Consider the following 16,860-nt stretch of genomic DNA (forward strand, 5'->3'; position numbering starts at 1 on the left):
GCACGTTAAACTGCTCTTCACATACTCTTCGGACAAACGCGTCCGTGTATGCGTCTTTTTCGGTTGCTTCGTATTTTGAACAGATAGTGTTGTAAACAATTGCAGTGGGTGGCTCTATTAAAAAAAAAAAATGCAAGGGACTATTATAGAAAATTTAAGCGGCAGGAAGCTATCGGTACTTGTGATACTGCTGATTATCGCACAAATAGTTTGTTTTCTAATAGGCGGGCTCATTGGTAAGTGAAGAGATGTCAAGAGTTCTGTTTATAATAAAAGCGAAGCTTTATTAAATCGATGATTTTATTCAGTAATTATTTTATTTACCAGAATTCGTCGGTGTACGTATTTTTTTCAACGTTAATGGTTTATATGTTTTTTTATGATCAGCTCCAACGCCCGCCAGTAGCCAAAATATACTTGGGACACCTTGCAAAGATATTCGCGTGAATGGCTCCGAACTTGGGGAAAGGAAATGGTTTTATTCGAGGGGAAAAGGATCTTGTACTGCTGTTGACATGTACCGATCTAATTTGGACAGCCATCATCAAGCATATCAAGTTGTTTACACGTTTCAAGTATGTTCTCTCCAAAGCTCAGTGTATTAAAAAATGCATGAGATAATTGTAAATTTAAATGTATTTTATTTATTTCAGATGCCCTGTCCTCGAAACAGCATGCAACTTGATTATTCTAGATGGCAGCAAAATTTAATTGGTGTTTTGCAAGTGGATATTGTTTACCATAGTCAGATAGAAATTGGTAATTTATCGGATATATTTTTACCTTTAAATTATACATTTTTCGTAATTCAGAATTAGTCATTATGTGTAATATTTAACAGCTCCCAGAACTAAGATAACATTGGATTCGAGGCTTGCTTACAGGAACAAAGGTGATCCGGACAACGATTGGAAACCATATGCTTCCTCCGTGGTGGAAAGAATCCTGGATTGCAGTATCGACGATGTACATATAAAATATATAATCATTTTAGATACTATAGATGTCTGTTGTGTGCTTCAAGGGAAAGTCACTGCAGATCCTAGACTCATAAGTAACCTGCAAAGAAGTAAACTTGAAAGGGAAAAAGGCACTAGACTTTTCCTTACAGCATAGAACAAATTAGTATGAACAAATGTGCATCCTTCATGATTTGCTCTTGAATTTTACAGGCAATGGAACAATACAATTATAACTGCAGCGTAGTACCACTGTTTGAATTGGGATCTTTATTTCACGATTATTATCTTCTAAATATTCGTCTTCCCGCTGACACGGATAGAAACATTAATCAGGGTTTAGGACATATAACTGATTTATGGCTCACTGTGAGTATACAGTGTACTATCGAAAAGTGTTAAATTAATATTATATTTTTTACGTTTCAGGCTATCAATCAAAATGGCGGATTTACAAAGGTATGGGTGAGTTTGAAAACCATTTATTTCCCAATTGTCATATGTATCCTTGCTTGGTACTGGAGGCGAGTACACATGCTTTCGAGATCACCAGCTCTATTGGAATATTTGCTTTTAGCATTGGGCACAGCACTAACGTTTTTAAACAGTATGTTGCACATTTTCGATTTATTTCACGCGCCCAAAGATGTCCATGTTTAATTGTAATATTGTACTTTTCAGTGCCTTTGGAGTATTTAACGCTTGCCTATGATATGCCATTTATGCTTTTGTTGGGCGATATTCGGCAAGGAGTGTTTTATGCAATTCTTTTGTCATTCTGGCTTGTGTTTGTCGGAGAACATCTTATGGTAAGAATATAGCATAGGTGTGAAAATAGCAATTTGGTTGTATAAAATTGATCGAATTTAATATACTAATGGCATGTATTTTTCTTACACGTCGTCTCTTGATCAAATAGATACAGGTGAGTTAGCTGTGCTGTGGTTAAATATTATAGACTTATCACTCCTATAACATTCTCGTTACTATTTAGGAAGGTGAACAAAGAAACTCCTTGAAATGTTATTGGCGTCATTTGTCTGCAGTAGGAATCGGTTGCTTATCGTTATTTATGTTCGACATGTGCGAGCGCGGAGTACAATTGAGAAATCCGTTCTATTCGATTTGGGTTACAGATCTTGGCACTAAGTTTGCCGTATCCTTTTTAGATCAAAGAAATTCTTTTTTTTTTTATCACGAAATACTATTATAGATTCCTTAACTTGAACGAAACAGTTGTCATTCATAATTTTGGCCGGTGTCTCTGCTGGTGTATATTTGATATTCTTGACTTACATGATTTGGAAAGTATTCATGAATATTAGCGCTAAAAGGGCTGCATTACCTAGCATGAGTTCGGCACGGCGTTTACATTACGAAGGCGTGATATATCGATTTAAATTTTTGATGATAACTACATTGTTGTGCGCGTCTTTAACTATTCTTGGATTTATTCTCGGCCAGGTATTTATATTGCAATTATATTTGCAAAATTTAATTGTCTGCATAGCGGCGAATAACAGAAAATTATTTCGTGCATTAACCTAAATATACACGCGATATAGGTTGCAGAAGGTCAGTGGAAATGGGACGAAGAATTACACTTAGAAATGACATCTGCATTTTTCACTGGTGTGTATGGAATGTGGAATATTTATATCATAGCATTATTGTGCCTGTATGCACCTTCGCATAAACAATGGCCCATCGAACCATCCGGTAAACATTAATTTTTTTATTTTTCCTATATGCATTTAGATTTCTGATCTAATCTTTGTTTAATATTTTACAGAAAATAGCATTAGCGAAGAAATAGAATTTTCACGTTTGTCGACTGATCCCAACGAGATGTTGTCTCTGACAGCATTTGCACGAAAATCAGCAGTAGAGTAAATAGTATAGATATGTTGGAAAATAGTAGAAGGACGGCCAATCGACCAGTCAACACTTTTGTACTTAAACGTTGAATACGTCAAACTATAAATAATAATTTAATTGAGGTTTTTCGATATTTATAGGAAACTAGATGACTGATAATACTCCGATAAGTAACCTTTTTATGCCAAAATTAATTATTTATTAGAATTAATATTTCTTAAGCTTTATTCACTTTGTAATACATGTTAGTTTTTAATGCGTAATTACTTAAAAATTGAACTGACTAATTTCGTCGTTTAAAGATGAAATCAATGAAACAGTCACGTGATCCATCTCTAGGTTTTCCATTACTTTTATTTTCGTACACGATGTAGTGAAATAACGCGTAGTATATTTATTTTTAGGAACATTCTATTTTAAATCTAATCGATATTATTTTAGTAAAATCCACTGAAAACTCTAAACAATCATAATATCATTGCCATACTTACAGTAATAATCATTAAGCGATCTCACAAAATCTATTTTCTTTAAGGATAAGTAATCTATTCCGTCGTTTTATACTACATATCACTATTGGGCATTTATCTAACATTTATAAACGCGCATTTAATTATACTCATATAATATCGACTGCCGGAATTCATATTTTCGTTCATTCTGTTTCGCTGTCATCTAAAAATTATTAACACGCATTTGGCAGTATTAAGTTCCTCGACGCATTTTTAATATTATACACATTTTACAAAGATGTATTACAATTTCGATACATTATTAACAAGTTTTTTAGACTTTAGAACATGCATGCTGCAACTTAGAAACGAAAAAAAAAGAGAAGGTGCAATAAATCTGTAACATTCTACTAGGATCAATTTAGCGCACATTAGCTACTTACGTAGAGTACTTATATTTGAAACAGCAGGACTAGTATTTTCTCTACCTGTTACGTATTTAAAGAAGTGTGCGAATTATAATCGCGGAAACGGTTTTGTATTATATAATTAATTGTCATATTTTCTTAATAATTTTATGAATGCGAGATGACGAAAATGAAATGTATTAATGCTACAAAAGATTCGTATTTTTATGCGTACTTATATTATTAAATTTTGGTATGATGTTCAATTTGATAATTTTTTTTTCTGGTGTATTTAACGAAATTTTATATTCACGACTTTTATACACTTTTTAAATAAATCAATTTGTTAGAATAACTTTGTTATGTTATTAAGTATTACGTGTGTATCTAGTATTACGAGCTGTGTATGCTAATCACTTGTATCGCGTAATGGTTATGTATGTATGTGTCGTTATAGGTGCGTCATTTGTTTCAACGTTATTAAACGTTTAGGTAAAACGTAAAGCCGTATGATACCCTACGTGCCGAGTATTTCAATTTTCATCGAATCGTATTTGCAATTTAGTCTCTCGTAAAAAAATAATTGCTCTGTAACAAAATTCTTACCCGTAGTTTTACCAGTGGTTGTGTGTTCAACTTGTCTTAACATGTGTTGAGGGGTTAGCTCCGAATGTCCAGGTTTTCAAGATTCAACAGCTATTGGACTTCATACTGTCGTTTCAAAAAGGTATTTACACGTTATTTATAGATATCTTATTTAATATTTATATTTCATTGTCAGACGTATTAACTTAATAATGCGTTTAATTTAAATTTAAACTTAACGATGTACGTCATCGATGCGTGTTATTTCACAGTGCTACCACGAGCTAGTGATTTCATCGAATAAATACTTCCTTTCGATCGCAATATTAACGAACTTACAGCTAAATTTATGTTCAATCATTCTTGCATTTATTTTACATTCGCACGTTATTAAAGTTACGTGTTACCTATAATTATTTAATACGTCGATGAAAATTACTTAAATTACCTGCAGCATATGGCTGTGCTCGCGAAGTGATTTTACGTTTTATGAAATATAACGTTCATCCAACATTTCGTGCAATTAAATAAGGTGAATTTTGTGTAGCTAGTATCTCGAACAATGAAATATAAACTAGTAACGCGTGTCGCTTTCCAAATTCAAACGAGCGTTCTATTTCAAAGTATTTGCACATGTTTTCCGATTATGAAATTTGAATTGGTTGTCTAACGAATTAGAAGAGGAAGGAAATACTACTTGGCCGTGTTCGAGCAATTCTAGTGATATTAGTCGAACGAAAGAATTAGTAGGGATTCGCGGAGGATAGCAGGGATTTTGTATCGTGCGCGCGCATCCGCTGGCACAACGTGAGACAGAGGTAGAGAAGCAGCGAGCAAGAGAGCAGTGCAGAAACGGAATCAGATGTGGTGAAGTCCGTGAGTTGACAGGTCGTGGGGTGCACGAGTACAGGCGTTTCGAAGTGGCGGAGGCGGAGGAGGTTCAGGGGAAAGGATTGTTTTCTGTGTGAGCGAGAACGTGTCGACGGTACGAGTCTCCGGGACGGGTTCGTCGTTGGCGATGATGAAATGATCCTCTAGCCCGAAGATTTTTGGCCTGGTCCGCACGGACAAAGAGGAAGACGATTCGTATACCGCTGCTGTTCGAGGGATCGTACGCTCGTTCATCCGTAGAAAACATCGTTAAACGCTGACGTCGCGGAATTCGCCTCTCGTGTCGTTTTCCTTCGTGGCGAGCGTCGAAGATCCCAACGACTGACTAGCGAGCGTCGTGCGCGCGTGTCTTTGTTTTTTTTTCCTTCTCGGTGCTGAATAATTGCTCAGCACGGAAAAACAAAGTGTGTTAATACCGGAGTGGTGAAAGACTAAGTTCCTCGTGTATTCTACGGTGGTAAACAATTCCGTAGCAGTCAGAGGCCCTTCCCGATACGACGATCGGAGCTCAGCTGATTCAAGGACTTGCTGCGAAGGGCTCTGTTGCGTTAATAGACGATAAATATGTCGTCCCCCAGCGCTGGAAAACGACGTATGGACACGGACGTTCTTAAATTGTATCCTTGAAATTCACTTTTATTTCTCCTACTCGCTATTTGTGTCTCTCGTCTTCTTTTTTCTACTTCCCCTTCCCCCCTCCTCCCCTCACCCTCTCCATTCCTTCCCTTGACATCGCCACAGTCCCCCTCTACCGCCCTCCCACTCCAACGCTCGTTCTCGCTCTTTCTTTATCTTTCGCTCTATCGCACGTGCTTGCAATCGAGTGCAAGAGAGGCCTGCACATGGTTGCGAACGCAACAAGACTACGTAGTACGACATGCGAAGTTGTACACGATGGAATCGGTTGTGTGTTTATATCGGGTATGATTGGTTTATAGGTCGACGAGGAACAAACGCTGTGCGATATCCGACGGTGTTTCGCGACGATGAGGGATATTTAACTCCTCGTTTCGTCGATGACGGGACACACAGCTGTTTTTAACCAGCTGACTCTCCACGTCCGCTCGTTTGTGCGCAGCTTTATCTCGTTCGTTAACGCACGGTCGCGCAGGTTCTCGAGGTTAGCTTCACTCTTTTTTTCAGTTTCCCCCCTTTTTTATTTTTTCTGTGTCGTGTGTGTGTGTATGTGATGTACATCGTTTTCTTTCTAGATGCGCTTACGGTCCTCGACTGTCCTCGAATGACGCTCGCGGTCAGAATACACTTTGAATTAACACATTCCTGACGGAGCGTAAATATTTAAAGCCGCGCGTCAAAGAACGGGCATGCATGCATAAGTTTGAAACGCAGCGAAGCCCCGACGAACGGTAATTGAGACGTCACCGGGCATGTTTCGACTTTAACCGAACGTTTTGGGAATGACGCAAAGCGACGAACGCTTTTACCGGATGAACGTAAAAATAAAATGCGCGGGGACACCGGTGGCCTACACCGCCGCCGATGCAGGCGCGGGCGCAATCGATACTTTTTCGCGAAAAATATCATCGCCGATAAATCGCGTGACTTCGGTGACTAATAATTTCCGTTACTCTTGCGTACAGTGACCATTCGAGTTAGGCGCAAAGAACAAAGGTAATCCTTTCGTGTTCGAACCTGAAGCCCTGGTGTTGTTTAGATCTCGTTAATCATTGAACAATCGAATTTGTCGTTACGATATTATTAATATCACTGAAGTGAGTTGTTCCTCTCTTATAAATTATTGAGATATAATGTGATAACAATGTGACAATCGATAAAAGAATATGTACGGTACAATGGGTGTAAAAGAGTATTCGTACAATTAAATATTCTCAAACATCCTTAAAACTATGATATTTGCGTGTTTTACGAAAATGTTAAGAACGTTAATTGATCCACGTGCAAATAATAGAATAACTGTAGAAGGCGAAATAATAATAATTGCGATTTAGAAGGATATTTATTTTTTCTTTATCTGCGACTTTTACTGACCGTGACCGACCATGGTCATTGAACTGGTACGAATGTAAACTACACTTATGTACATTTAAAAATAGTCGATGGCCTTAAAATCTCCTTGACACCATCGCGAACAGAAACGTAAACCAAGACGAAACGTCGACCCGTTGAAATATTTTTGATCTATAAAATCCATTTTAAAGATGTTTGAGAATATCCGTAAAATGTTCATTTTATTATTAAAACTTGTAATTGTATATGATTTTATTACAAGTTGTTGTACGAATACTGTTTCCTACATACTGTACACAGGCTATTCGCGCATGTATTAGTCAGTATCGTCTCACGAATGAATCTTTACAACCGATATGTAATATGAATAATTTATTGAATATTCTGTATACAGGGTGTTCGGCTACTCCTGGGAAAAATTTTAATGGGAGATTCTAGACGCCAATTTAAGACGAAAATCAAGAATACTAATTTGTTGATGGAGGTTTCGTTAAAAAGTTATTAACGTTTAAAGTTTCGTTTGTACTGAATTTTTTTCTAGAAAGTGAGTAGGATTTCGGGGGTAGGTCTAATGACTAAAAATGATTGTAATTGACCCCCGCAACCGAAAATAATTTTTCCAAAACGATTTAAAATTTATTTTTCTGTCGAAAAATTTCATACCTTCTCGAATTTTTTTCTCGAAAGTGGGTAGGATTTCAGGGATATGTCTATTCACCAAAAATGCTTATAATTGACCCCTGCAACCAAAAATAATTTTTCCAGAGCTATTTGAAATTTGTTAATAACTTTTTAATGAAGCCTCAATCAAGAAATTGCTATTCTTGATTTTCGTCTTATTTTTTCGATTGACATACCTACGAGATGTGTTATTGTTAATTATAAAATACAGTAAAACTTGATTCTTTTCATTTTGTTCAAATACCTATAATATTTATATTACAGTATTTATATTATAAGTATTTGATCAAAATAAAACGAATCAAGTTTTACTGTATTTTATAATTAACAATAACACATCTCGTAGGTATGTCAATCGAATAATATATATATAATATTCAACAAATTAATCATATCACATATCGGTTACAGAGATCTGTAAAACTGGTTCCTTATCAATTTTTCCATGTACTTGTTGTTCGCGAGAAAAACGCTGCACACGTGCACGAACACCCTGTATATATTCAGGACCTCGATTCTCAAGTGATTGATTTTTGCGTAACGTAACGTAACGTTCCGTTTCGCTTATCATTTGTGTACGGAGGTACCCGTACGAGTGCGTCAGTTTTTCTAGAACGATGATAGCTTCTATACAGAGCTTGTTCGTGCCCCGTAACATCGATCAGTCTTTGTTGAAGCTTACATTAAATTTGCAAGCGCTTCGGCGAGTAAAGTGAATTGGATGCGTTTGTTGGCCGCGCGTACCCTTCGGCAGGGAGCCCGTTGAGTTTTCAAATTTCTAGAAAGCCTTTCACTCGCGCTCGACGTACGCGCGTACGTACGTGCAAACGTTAGCAATAATCTATTTTCGGGGCCGCAGACGCCTTTGCATGCTCGCTTCCTATAAATTTCCAATGTTCAACGTCCGCAGTTTCGTTTTAACCGAATCCAACGGAATCTGATTTTTTCACATATATTTAGAGCCTTGCGGATGAGTCATACGCGAGCCTTTTACACTCTTTGTATACGTTGTACATTCTACGGTTTGCGTGCAATTTAAATATACAGAATGGTTTTCGATCACCGAGCATCGAGTCGATCCTACAACGTTCATATATACGTAGATAACTTATAGTTTCGATAGCTAGAAATTAGCATATACAGGATGTTCAAAACTTAAGGTGTTACTCTACTTGTTAACCCCCTTAACGTACGATTTAATTCCAAGTAATTCCAAACATTTTGTTTAAATTTGCTCGTACAATGGCCACGAAAAAGAATAGATTTGTTTTACGAATATCTCGTGAATGTTAAAATGTGTTCATTTTAGTATAATAAGACTTAGTGACGAATGAGTAGTCTCACGATTGTAAAACTTGATATCAAGAACTTGTCGCGAGTTAGACTCGTCATTGTACGTTAAGGGGTTAAAATAAGATGGAAATTGAGAATTACGAAATTGTAACACCTTTCTTTACTTTCCAACGTGCACAAGTATTTGGAATTCTTTTTCGCGACGTTAAAAAATAGAATTCAATAATGAGAATGTTAAAACGTTTGAGCCTTTTTTTTTTTAGCAAATATTTTATAGAGAAAAGTTATCAAAAGCCTGAGATTTTCATATTGTTGTGATTTATCGTTTTATTTACGCTCCGCATTAATATTGAATAGCGAAAGCCAATTCGACGTCGTTCGTACAGTCCGTAATACCTAGTATTCGAAATAACTAATTCGATAAGAGTGGTTATCGCTTCTTTCATCCGTCGAGAATACTCTTCTCGGGGGGATTCGTTTGTTCCGCGGTGCGCTGGTGCTGGTCGAAAGCTTTGTATGTTCACAGTCGTGAGTTATTTCGCGTACGCGAACGTTGGGGAAACTACGATGTGTCGCGTTTGTTAGCAGCCATTCTTTGTCTTCTTCGTCGCTAAACTTCGATCGAGTTTACGCGCATATCAGGGTTTCTATTTACCGTGATACTCAAAATAATTAAAACATCGTTTCTCGCTGTTCTCCCACTGACTTCGTCGTCGAAGAAATTCTTTTTAGCTATAATACGATCATCGAGTATAGTATTATAATAGGAGTTCAGTCACCTCTGGGAAAAATTTTAATGGGAGATTTTAGAGGCCAAAATAAGACGAAAGTCAATAATACTAATTTGTTGATGGAGGCTTCGTTAACAAGTTATTAACATTTAAAGTTCCGACCGTACTGAATTTTTTTCTCGAAAATGGTTAGGATTTCAGGGGTATGTCTATTCACCAAAAATGACCGTAATTGACCCCTGAAACTAAATATAATTTTTCCAGAACGATTTGAAATTTTTAAATTTTGTCGAAAAATTTGTCCACTTACTCGAATTTTTATCTCGTAAATGCGTAGGATTTCGGGGGTATGTCTATTCACTAAAAATTATTGTAATTGACCCCCACAACCGAAAATAATTTTTTTACAATGATTTGAAATTTTTCAATTTCGACGACTTTGTCCACTTTCTGAATTTTTTTCTCGAAAATGGTCAGGATTTCGAGGGTATGTCTATCCACCAAAAATTATTGTAATTGACCCCTGCAACTAAAAATAATTTTGCCAGAACGATTTGAAAATTTTTTTTCGCCAAAAAATTTAGACACATACTCGAATTTTTTTCTCAAAACTGAGTAGGATTTCGAGGGTATGTCTATTCATCAAAAATGATTGTAATCGATCCCTGCAGTCGAAAATAATTTTTTTACAATGATTTGAAATTTTTTAATTTCGACGAAAAATTTGACCATAAACAGAATTTTTTTCTCGAAAGTGGATAGGATTTTGAGGGTATGTCTATTCACCAAAAATGATTGTAATTGACCCCTGCATCTAAATATAATTTTTCCAGAACTTTGACAAATGATTTGAAATTTTTTAATTTAATTTTTTAATAACATTATAATGAAACCTCAACCAAGAAATTGATATTCTTGATTTTCGTCTTATTTTGGCCTCTAAAATCTCCCATCGAAATTTTTTCCAGGGGTGTCCGAACACCCTGTATAAGTAGGAAAGAAAAAATTAATTGAAATTTACGGAAGGAAAAGTATACTTTTTAATTGGGCGTGTTCCGAATATTCATGCACGTGCTTATTCGTTGGAATTATTAATTTTTTCCACCGCGTGGGTTTTAAGTGTTTTGTTTATGCGAGGCAACCGATTTTCGCAAGATAGACGATTTATAGCGCTGTTGATAAAAATCGGGACGCATCGAAAACAACATATTTTTAACAGATGCAAAACGTATCTATTAGAGCGTTCATCGTGTGATTGCAACGGCTCACCTTGAACGCCCACATGACACGAATGACAAGGTTTACTTCCTCTTCTAGAATTGCAACCGCATATTTATATGTGTGCACTGCTTTAACGTTCTGTTCATTAGTCGTGCTATTCTCTCCTCACGAGGAATGCTTAGTAATTTCGAAGGATACACAGAAAAGCATAGGGAAACTTTCAAACTGTTTGTGGTTATATCAAGACAGTCTCAATTACCATTCGTTTCTCTATCGAATTTTATGCATACGGAATTGCACTTTCGGACGATTCTCGACAATGAATAAATTATCAGAGAAGAAGAAACGCTATTGATTTAATACTCCGTGCTAAGACTTATTCCCTGCATCGATAGACGACCTTAAATTATTTTTATTCAATGCTACCGCGTATTAAGGGGTAAGACCACTGTAAAAACCTGAAATAAAGCGCTTTTTTTTTGGATGGATGGAAAAGTAAGAAAATAATAATATTCAAGAATGTTATTAACCATGTTGACGCTGGAGCCATTCTCGCGAGGCGTGTTTTGAATTTGAGGCGCCACGCAGTGTAACTGACGCAGAAACAAAAAATTTTCTTTTAATCTACATGAGTATAGAGAAATACGTAACGGATTTTTGAACATTAATTTTTGTGTAATTGGCGAGTATTTGAAGCAGAAAGTTCAATTTTGTACAAAAAGTGGGGCGATCATTTGTCAATAAATAATGTTAAAATTAACTTATCGAAGATCCCTATAGCTATATGAGCTATACTCATGTGGATTAAGAGAAAATTTTTTGTTCTTTTCCAGATACAAATTTGCGTCAGTTATTTTGCACTATTTTTTTTTAACGCTTAACGACATGTTTAATAACATTCTTGAATATTATTATCCCCTTACTTTTCCATCCATCCAAAAAAAAACCGCTTTATTTCAAGTTTTTACAGTGGTCTAACCCCCTTAAATCTAGGGACTCTATCGCGACAGATAACTCTAGATCGAACAACCTCAAAACCTTGGTTAGTCTCGGAATTTTTCCACTTCGGTTTCAAGGTATAATAAAACGTGTCGATAATTTTTTACGCCGCTGCGAAACCGTCCAAGTATTTTACGGGAGGCATCGAACGGGTTAGGAATCTATTTTCCCCCAGAATCCCGCCAACGCCGGGCGAAACGAGGAAAACTATCGCGAACGGTTCGAACGTTTTTTTTTTTCCCCTTGCAAAGCGGAACCCGAAGCAAATTGTATTTTCCAACCGTCTCTATGGTCTATTGTCTCGCACGGGTGCGTAACTACGTAGTTGGTGGTAAACTACATTCGGACAGCCGGCGTGTATCCCTGTAATTTCCATTAGGTATCCGCTAACAGCGCGCATAGGCGAGATGCAACGGAAGTAATTTAATTATAGATCGTCGAGACACCGACGGACCTCTCGGATGATTCCTTACGCGTCCGCCGAAATCGACCTAATCAATTACACGATAATTAACAAGTTTCTCGGTGTATGGACGGTTAATGGTTTACCGTAATGGCTTTGGAAGCACGCGAGTACACGTGAGAAGTATACGAAGCGTTATCTGCGTAATGCAGTTCCACCTAGATCCGCGTATCGACGTGGGTGCGTTTCAATGCTGTCCCCGTGCTCTTTCCGCCGAATACCCTTCCGGCTCGACGGAGCCTAGGATCATTGTCTTTAAAACGCTATGGATCAAAGTTAATGAATATCGGTGGTATTTTATTTTGTTTGTTTCCTCGAGGATTCAATGCGTGACGAAATAATGGAGAAGTTCGATATACGCGTACGTGTACGGGGTTTCCAAACTACGAAGTATAATCCGATCGGAGCCGATTCTGCTGGAAAAAATAGATAGAAAATCGAAAATTTGAAATGGTCATCGCAAATTAATTCCTTCGCGGACCGTATTGGAACACGTCGATTTTATTCTCAGTAAAGAGCGACGAATAAATCCCATAGCAGTTTATTCGAAAACAATTTTAAAAAGTCGACAACTTTTTTTTTTTGCAGATAAAATTAATAACGTGGTGTAGCAATTGATACGGCGAAATTATGGTCCTAAAAATGATATAGATTATACTGTCCAAAAATATGATATCGATCAGGTGTTTCGCTTTATCTCAGGGAATGATGTAGCGTTTTTCTATCCAAATTTATTTTATTTCTCACTAGCAGTTTATTCGAATACAATTTTATTTCGATACGAAAGTCAACTTTTTTTTTTACAGATAAAAGTAATAACATGGTATAGAAATTGATACGGCGAAATTATGGTCCTAAAAATGATATCGATTACACTGTTCAGAAATATGATATCGATGAGGTGTTTAGCTTTATCTTAGAGAATTATGTATTTAATAACTTCGTTGATTGCAAATCTATTAATACGCGAAAAAACAGTGGACGGTGTTCCAAAATACGGCTTGCGAGTCCGAGCTGATAAAAAAGATGCCTCTGTACACGAGAAAATCGATTTTGAAGTACACAGGGTATGTGTGCATTGGACAAAGTTTCGGTTTCACGGTTCTCTCTACCTCGAGTACTTATCGAGTTTATATATAATGTTGGGTAGCTTGTTCGTGAAATTTGTAATTAAATTATTAATTTTTTCTTACTCTGTTAATTGGCGAACCCTTTGAAACTCTATTAAATAGCTCGTATAGCTGGAGTTTCCAACTCTTCAAAGGCTCAAACAGTTTTTTCTTTTTATTTGTGAGCGGTGTACAGTAGTTTTTTTTCGAAGAAAATATTCTCTGTGATAAATTACTACTTTACATTAATGCTGGAACACTGCAGCGAATTACTCCCCTTTTATTTTTATCATTGATTCATTTGCAACTTCACGTTGATAAAATAATTATTTTTAATGTATAGGTGTACTATTGTAAGGTTAGGTTATTATTTCTAATCATTTAACGCTTCAACTCTACTTTTATTTATTTACATGTACAGTATATCTTTAATTGAATTATGTATGGGTGTGGTATTGTAGGGTTAGGTTATTATTTCTAATCATTTATCGCTTCAACTCTACTTTTATTTATTTACATGTACAGTATATCTTTAATTGAATTATGAATGGGTGTGGTATTGTAGGGTTAGGTCTGGGTTAGGTTATTATTTCTAATCATTTAACGCTTCAACTCTACTTCTATTTATTGACATGCATATAGGTGTAGTATTGTAGAGTTAAACAAGGAGAAAAATTATTTGTCGATTTGTAGGTGTCCATCTCGCATACTATTTTTCGCTGTTTGAATGTCGTCCATTACCTACCGGGATTGGCCACGTTTGTCCATTCGTTACACTAGGGTGCATTAAGACGATCGAATTTCGGAATCTTGCCAAACCTGAACAAGCAAAAATGGAGTTACCGAGGTCATCGTGCGTCCAATACCTGACCTTGTTTACGGCCAGGATTACGTAGTCCTTTCGCTATCAGTGTAGTTTTCAATATGTGTCTCGTTTCGAACAGATCGTAACTTAACCCGTAACGTTGCCTTCCTGATCATCGTGATTATCGTGTCGGTAAAGAAATACGCGGGAACTCTCTTCGACATTGGAAAGCTTGAAGAAAAAGCATACAGGGCTGAATTAATTTATAATTTTTTCAGTAAAACTGTATCTGATCAAACTTACAAAATCATACACTTATAGGTATTGTCTGAAATTAGTTTTTTAAGAGAAAACATAGATTTTGACTGTGTATGTGCATCTGCAGTACCGGTATACAGAATTTGGTGGCGCTATATGTATAGCGTCAAGAGCGGGAACTATTTCGTTAGAAACTTCCATGTAGCTTCGTTATTGTGAAACTTTGCATAAAGGATTTAAACGAGTCAGACTCGTCAATGTAAGATTAGGAGTTAACGAATTACATACTTCATTTTGAAACGCTTTTCCGCAACAGTACACAACTAATAAACAAGGAGAAAATATGGATACACTCGTGTTTAGTGGGGCACTGTATTTGGCGCGTAAATGTCGAATGTAAGGTTAGAAGCCTGAGAAATTCAGAGTAGGAAGTCGAAAAGAACGTGTATTAGAGGGGCAGGGGGGGGGGCAGAAATTCGTTAATAAAAGGTTCGATGCTCGTTGAATATCGATCAAGACAGAAAGAAAGGGAATACAAGATATAAAATTACGTTCGACGAATCGCGTTCGTGGTTTTACGCGCGAGTGTTTTCGATCGAATGTGAATCGACAGAATGGCGGTTAAGGTGTCTCGTTACGAAGTCGAACATCAAAGATAAGTAGGGCTCCAGAGGTGCGTCTTTCAAAAATAATGCATGCCCCAAGGGCGTAGCGACGTTTCTTTGAAAAAAATCTTGCCTTTCGTCCGAAAGAACGTTAAAAGCGAAGATGCCGGTTCGCACGTGCAAGTTTATCCCGATTCGACCGATTAGACGCAGTCGTGTACCGTTTTCGCGTGCCGGACAACGATTTTAGTGTCCCCCATCGTCGCACTGTGGCGGTGAGAACATGGATAAAGGACAAGAGACGCGGAAACAAAGACGGACTGCTAAGAACGAAGCTTGAACGCCAGCGGGGAAGCGGGAAAGAAATAGACTGTTAGCTGTCCTTCGCGAAACGCTGGCTGGCTGGCTCGACATTGTAAACAACAACATCACGCCAGAAGCAAATGCTCCGTAACGGTCATCGGAGATTGAGCAATCGCTTCCCGTCCCTTTCTGTTGTTTATGCTACACCTTGCGTACGCACGTTCCACGACACGAGAATCCAGCTGCGATCGAGGTCGTTCAAATCGCTCGGACAATCTTCCGACTAAGGTTAGAAAAATTTTACTTTTTCGATATCCTTGGTGTCGAGCCTGGTAGAGGACAATCGATCGAGTACGTTCCGTTTCGTATCCCGTGTATCGAATCACAGGGTTAGTTTACACGACGCGTTCGATACGCGCACAAAGTAATTTGCAATCCCGCTCTCCGGTTCGCGCGTGGGTTTTTTTTTTGTCCCTACGGATCTAGTGAATTTCGGTCGATAATACGGAATCTACCGAGCGCACACCGTTACAAGTTTACCAATCGGTCGAGAGCGATCGACGCTAATTGTTTCGGTATCGCGGCAATTGTTGCGCAACGGTTTCGACCGACCGTACACGTACCGTACAATTAACTTGTGCGTCGGCTATATTGCATTTCGCGTTAATTCGAATGTAAATCGAGAGACTCGTGCCAGTCGTTCCCGACTTCCGCGAGCCGTTCGTGAAAGCAAGCGACAGAGGAATTTCTCGGCGCGCACGTCGAAAACGTAACGCTTCCGGTGGAATAATGCGTTCCAGTGATAGACCCGGGGGGGTTGTGATTGCAGGAAGAAAATTATTTCAGCCCTCTGTGGTGGGCAACCGCTCTCGTCGTTGGCTTTGGACTTTATTCTCGCGCGTGCTCGAGGCGTGTGCGTCGTGCCCCCGTGGCGTTGGTATAGCGTGCATGTTCCTGTTTGCGCGTAGCCGGGCGCCATTGCCATGAGAATCCAAACCGACATCGGGAATCGAGCGTATTCACGGGAACGTGGTCTTCCGTGTAACGAAGCTCGAACCTGCCCCGGGTGAGTGAGAGCTCCGTAACGCTCGGCTCGCGTGTAACCGCTTGCCAAAACAAGAAAGTGGTTTACCGTACCGTTGAATAACGTGACACACATCGTCGTAATTCGATTTTCCTTTTCAACGATCGCGTTCGCTCGCGGAGCTGCGTCTGGCTCGCGGGAGCGATG

General features: G+C 37.9%; 2 protein-coding genes across 8 annotated transcripts in view; both read left to right on the forward strand.

Annotated features, from left to right (window-relative positions):
- LOC122397802 (protein wntless) lies at nt 1–2,891 on the forward strand. Its single transcript, XM_043397208.1, has 12 exons — nt 1–236; nt 388–575; nt 654–759; nt 842–966; nt 1,173–1,328; nt 1,389–1,566; nt 1,641–1,768; nt 1,879–1,884; nt 1,954–2,115; nt 2,196–2,423; nt 2,525–2,678; nt 2,752–2,891. The coding sequence occupies exons 1-12, from the start codon at nt 131–133 to the stop codon at nt 2,850–2,852; spliced, it is 1,638 nt and encodes a 545-aa protein (XP_043253143.1). The 5' UTR covers nt 1–130; the 3' UTR covers nt 2,853–2,891.
- Nucleotides 2,892–4,851: 1,960 nt separating this feature from the next.
- The window catches only part of LOC122397728 (ubiquitin-conjugating enzyme E2 H), a 57,389-nt gene continuing 45,380 nt past the window's right edge, over nt 4,852–16,860 (forward strand). The window contains exons 1-2 of one of the 7 annotated variants that reach the window (XM_043397084.1): nt 4,852–5,764; nt 6,111–6,292. In XM_043397084.1, the coding sequence (XP_043253019.1) occupies nt 6,189–6,292 (104 nt within the window). In that variant the 5' untranslated portion in view covers nt 4,852–5,764; nt 6,111–6,188. Of the gene's footprint in view, nt 5,790–6,110; nt 6,293–15,183; nt 15,918–16,860 lie in introns of those variants that run through there. The other 6 variants (XM_043397086.1, XM_043397085.1, XM_043397089.1 and 3 more) reach the window with 6 other exon arrangements.

Source organism: Colletes gigas, unplaced genomic scaffold (genome assembly GCF_013123115.1).
Source record: "Colletes gigas isolate AHSC1104 unplaced genomic scaffold, ASM1312311v1 Colletes_gigas_Sc00010, whole genome shotgun sequence".
NCBI lineage: Eukaryota > Metazoa > Arthropoda > Insecta > Hymenoptera > Colletidae > Colletes > Colletes gigas.

Excerpts from the sequence above, each read along its gene's own strand:
- LOC122397802 (XM_043397208.1), top strand. The coding sequence starts at position 131 with ATGCAAGGGACTATTATAGAAAATTTAAGCGGCAGGAAGCTATCGGTA. Across the intron at positions 1,329-1,388 it reads TAACTGATTTATGGCTCACT|GCTATCAATCAAAATGGCGG; the intron begins GTGAGTATACAG and ends TTTACGTTTCAG. Across the intron at positions 2,116-2,195 it reads ATCTTGGCACTAAGTTTGCC|TTGTCATTCATAATTTTGGC; the intron begins GTATCCTTTTTA and ends TGAACGAAACAG.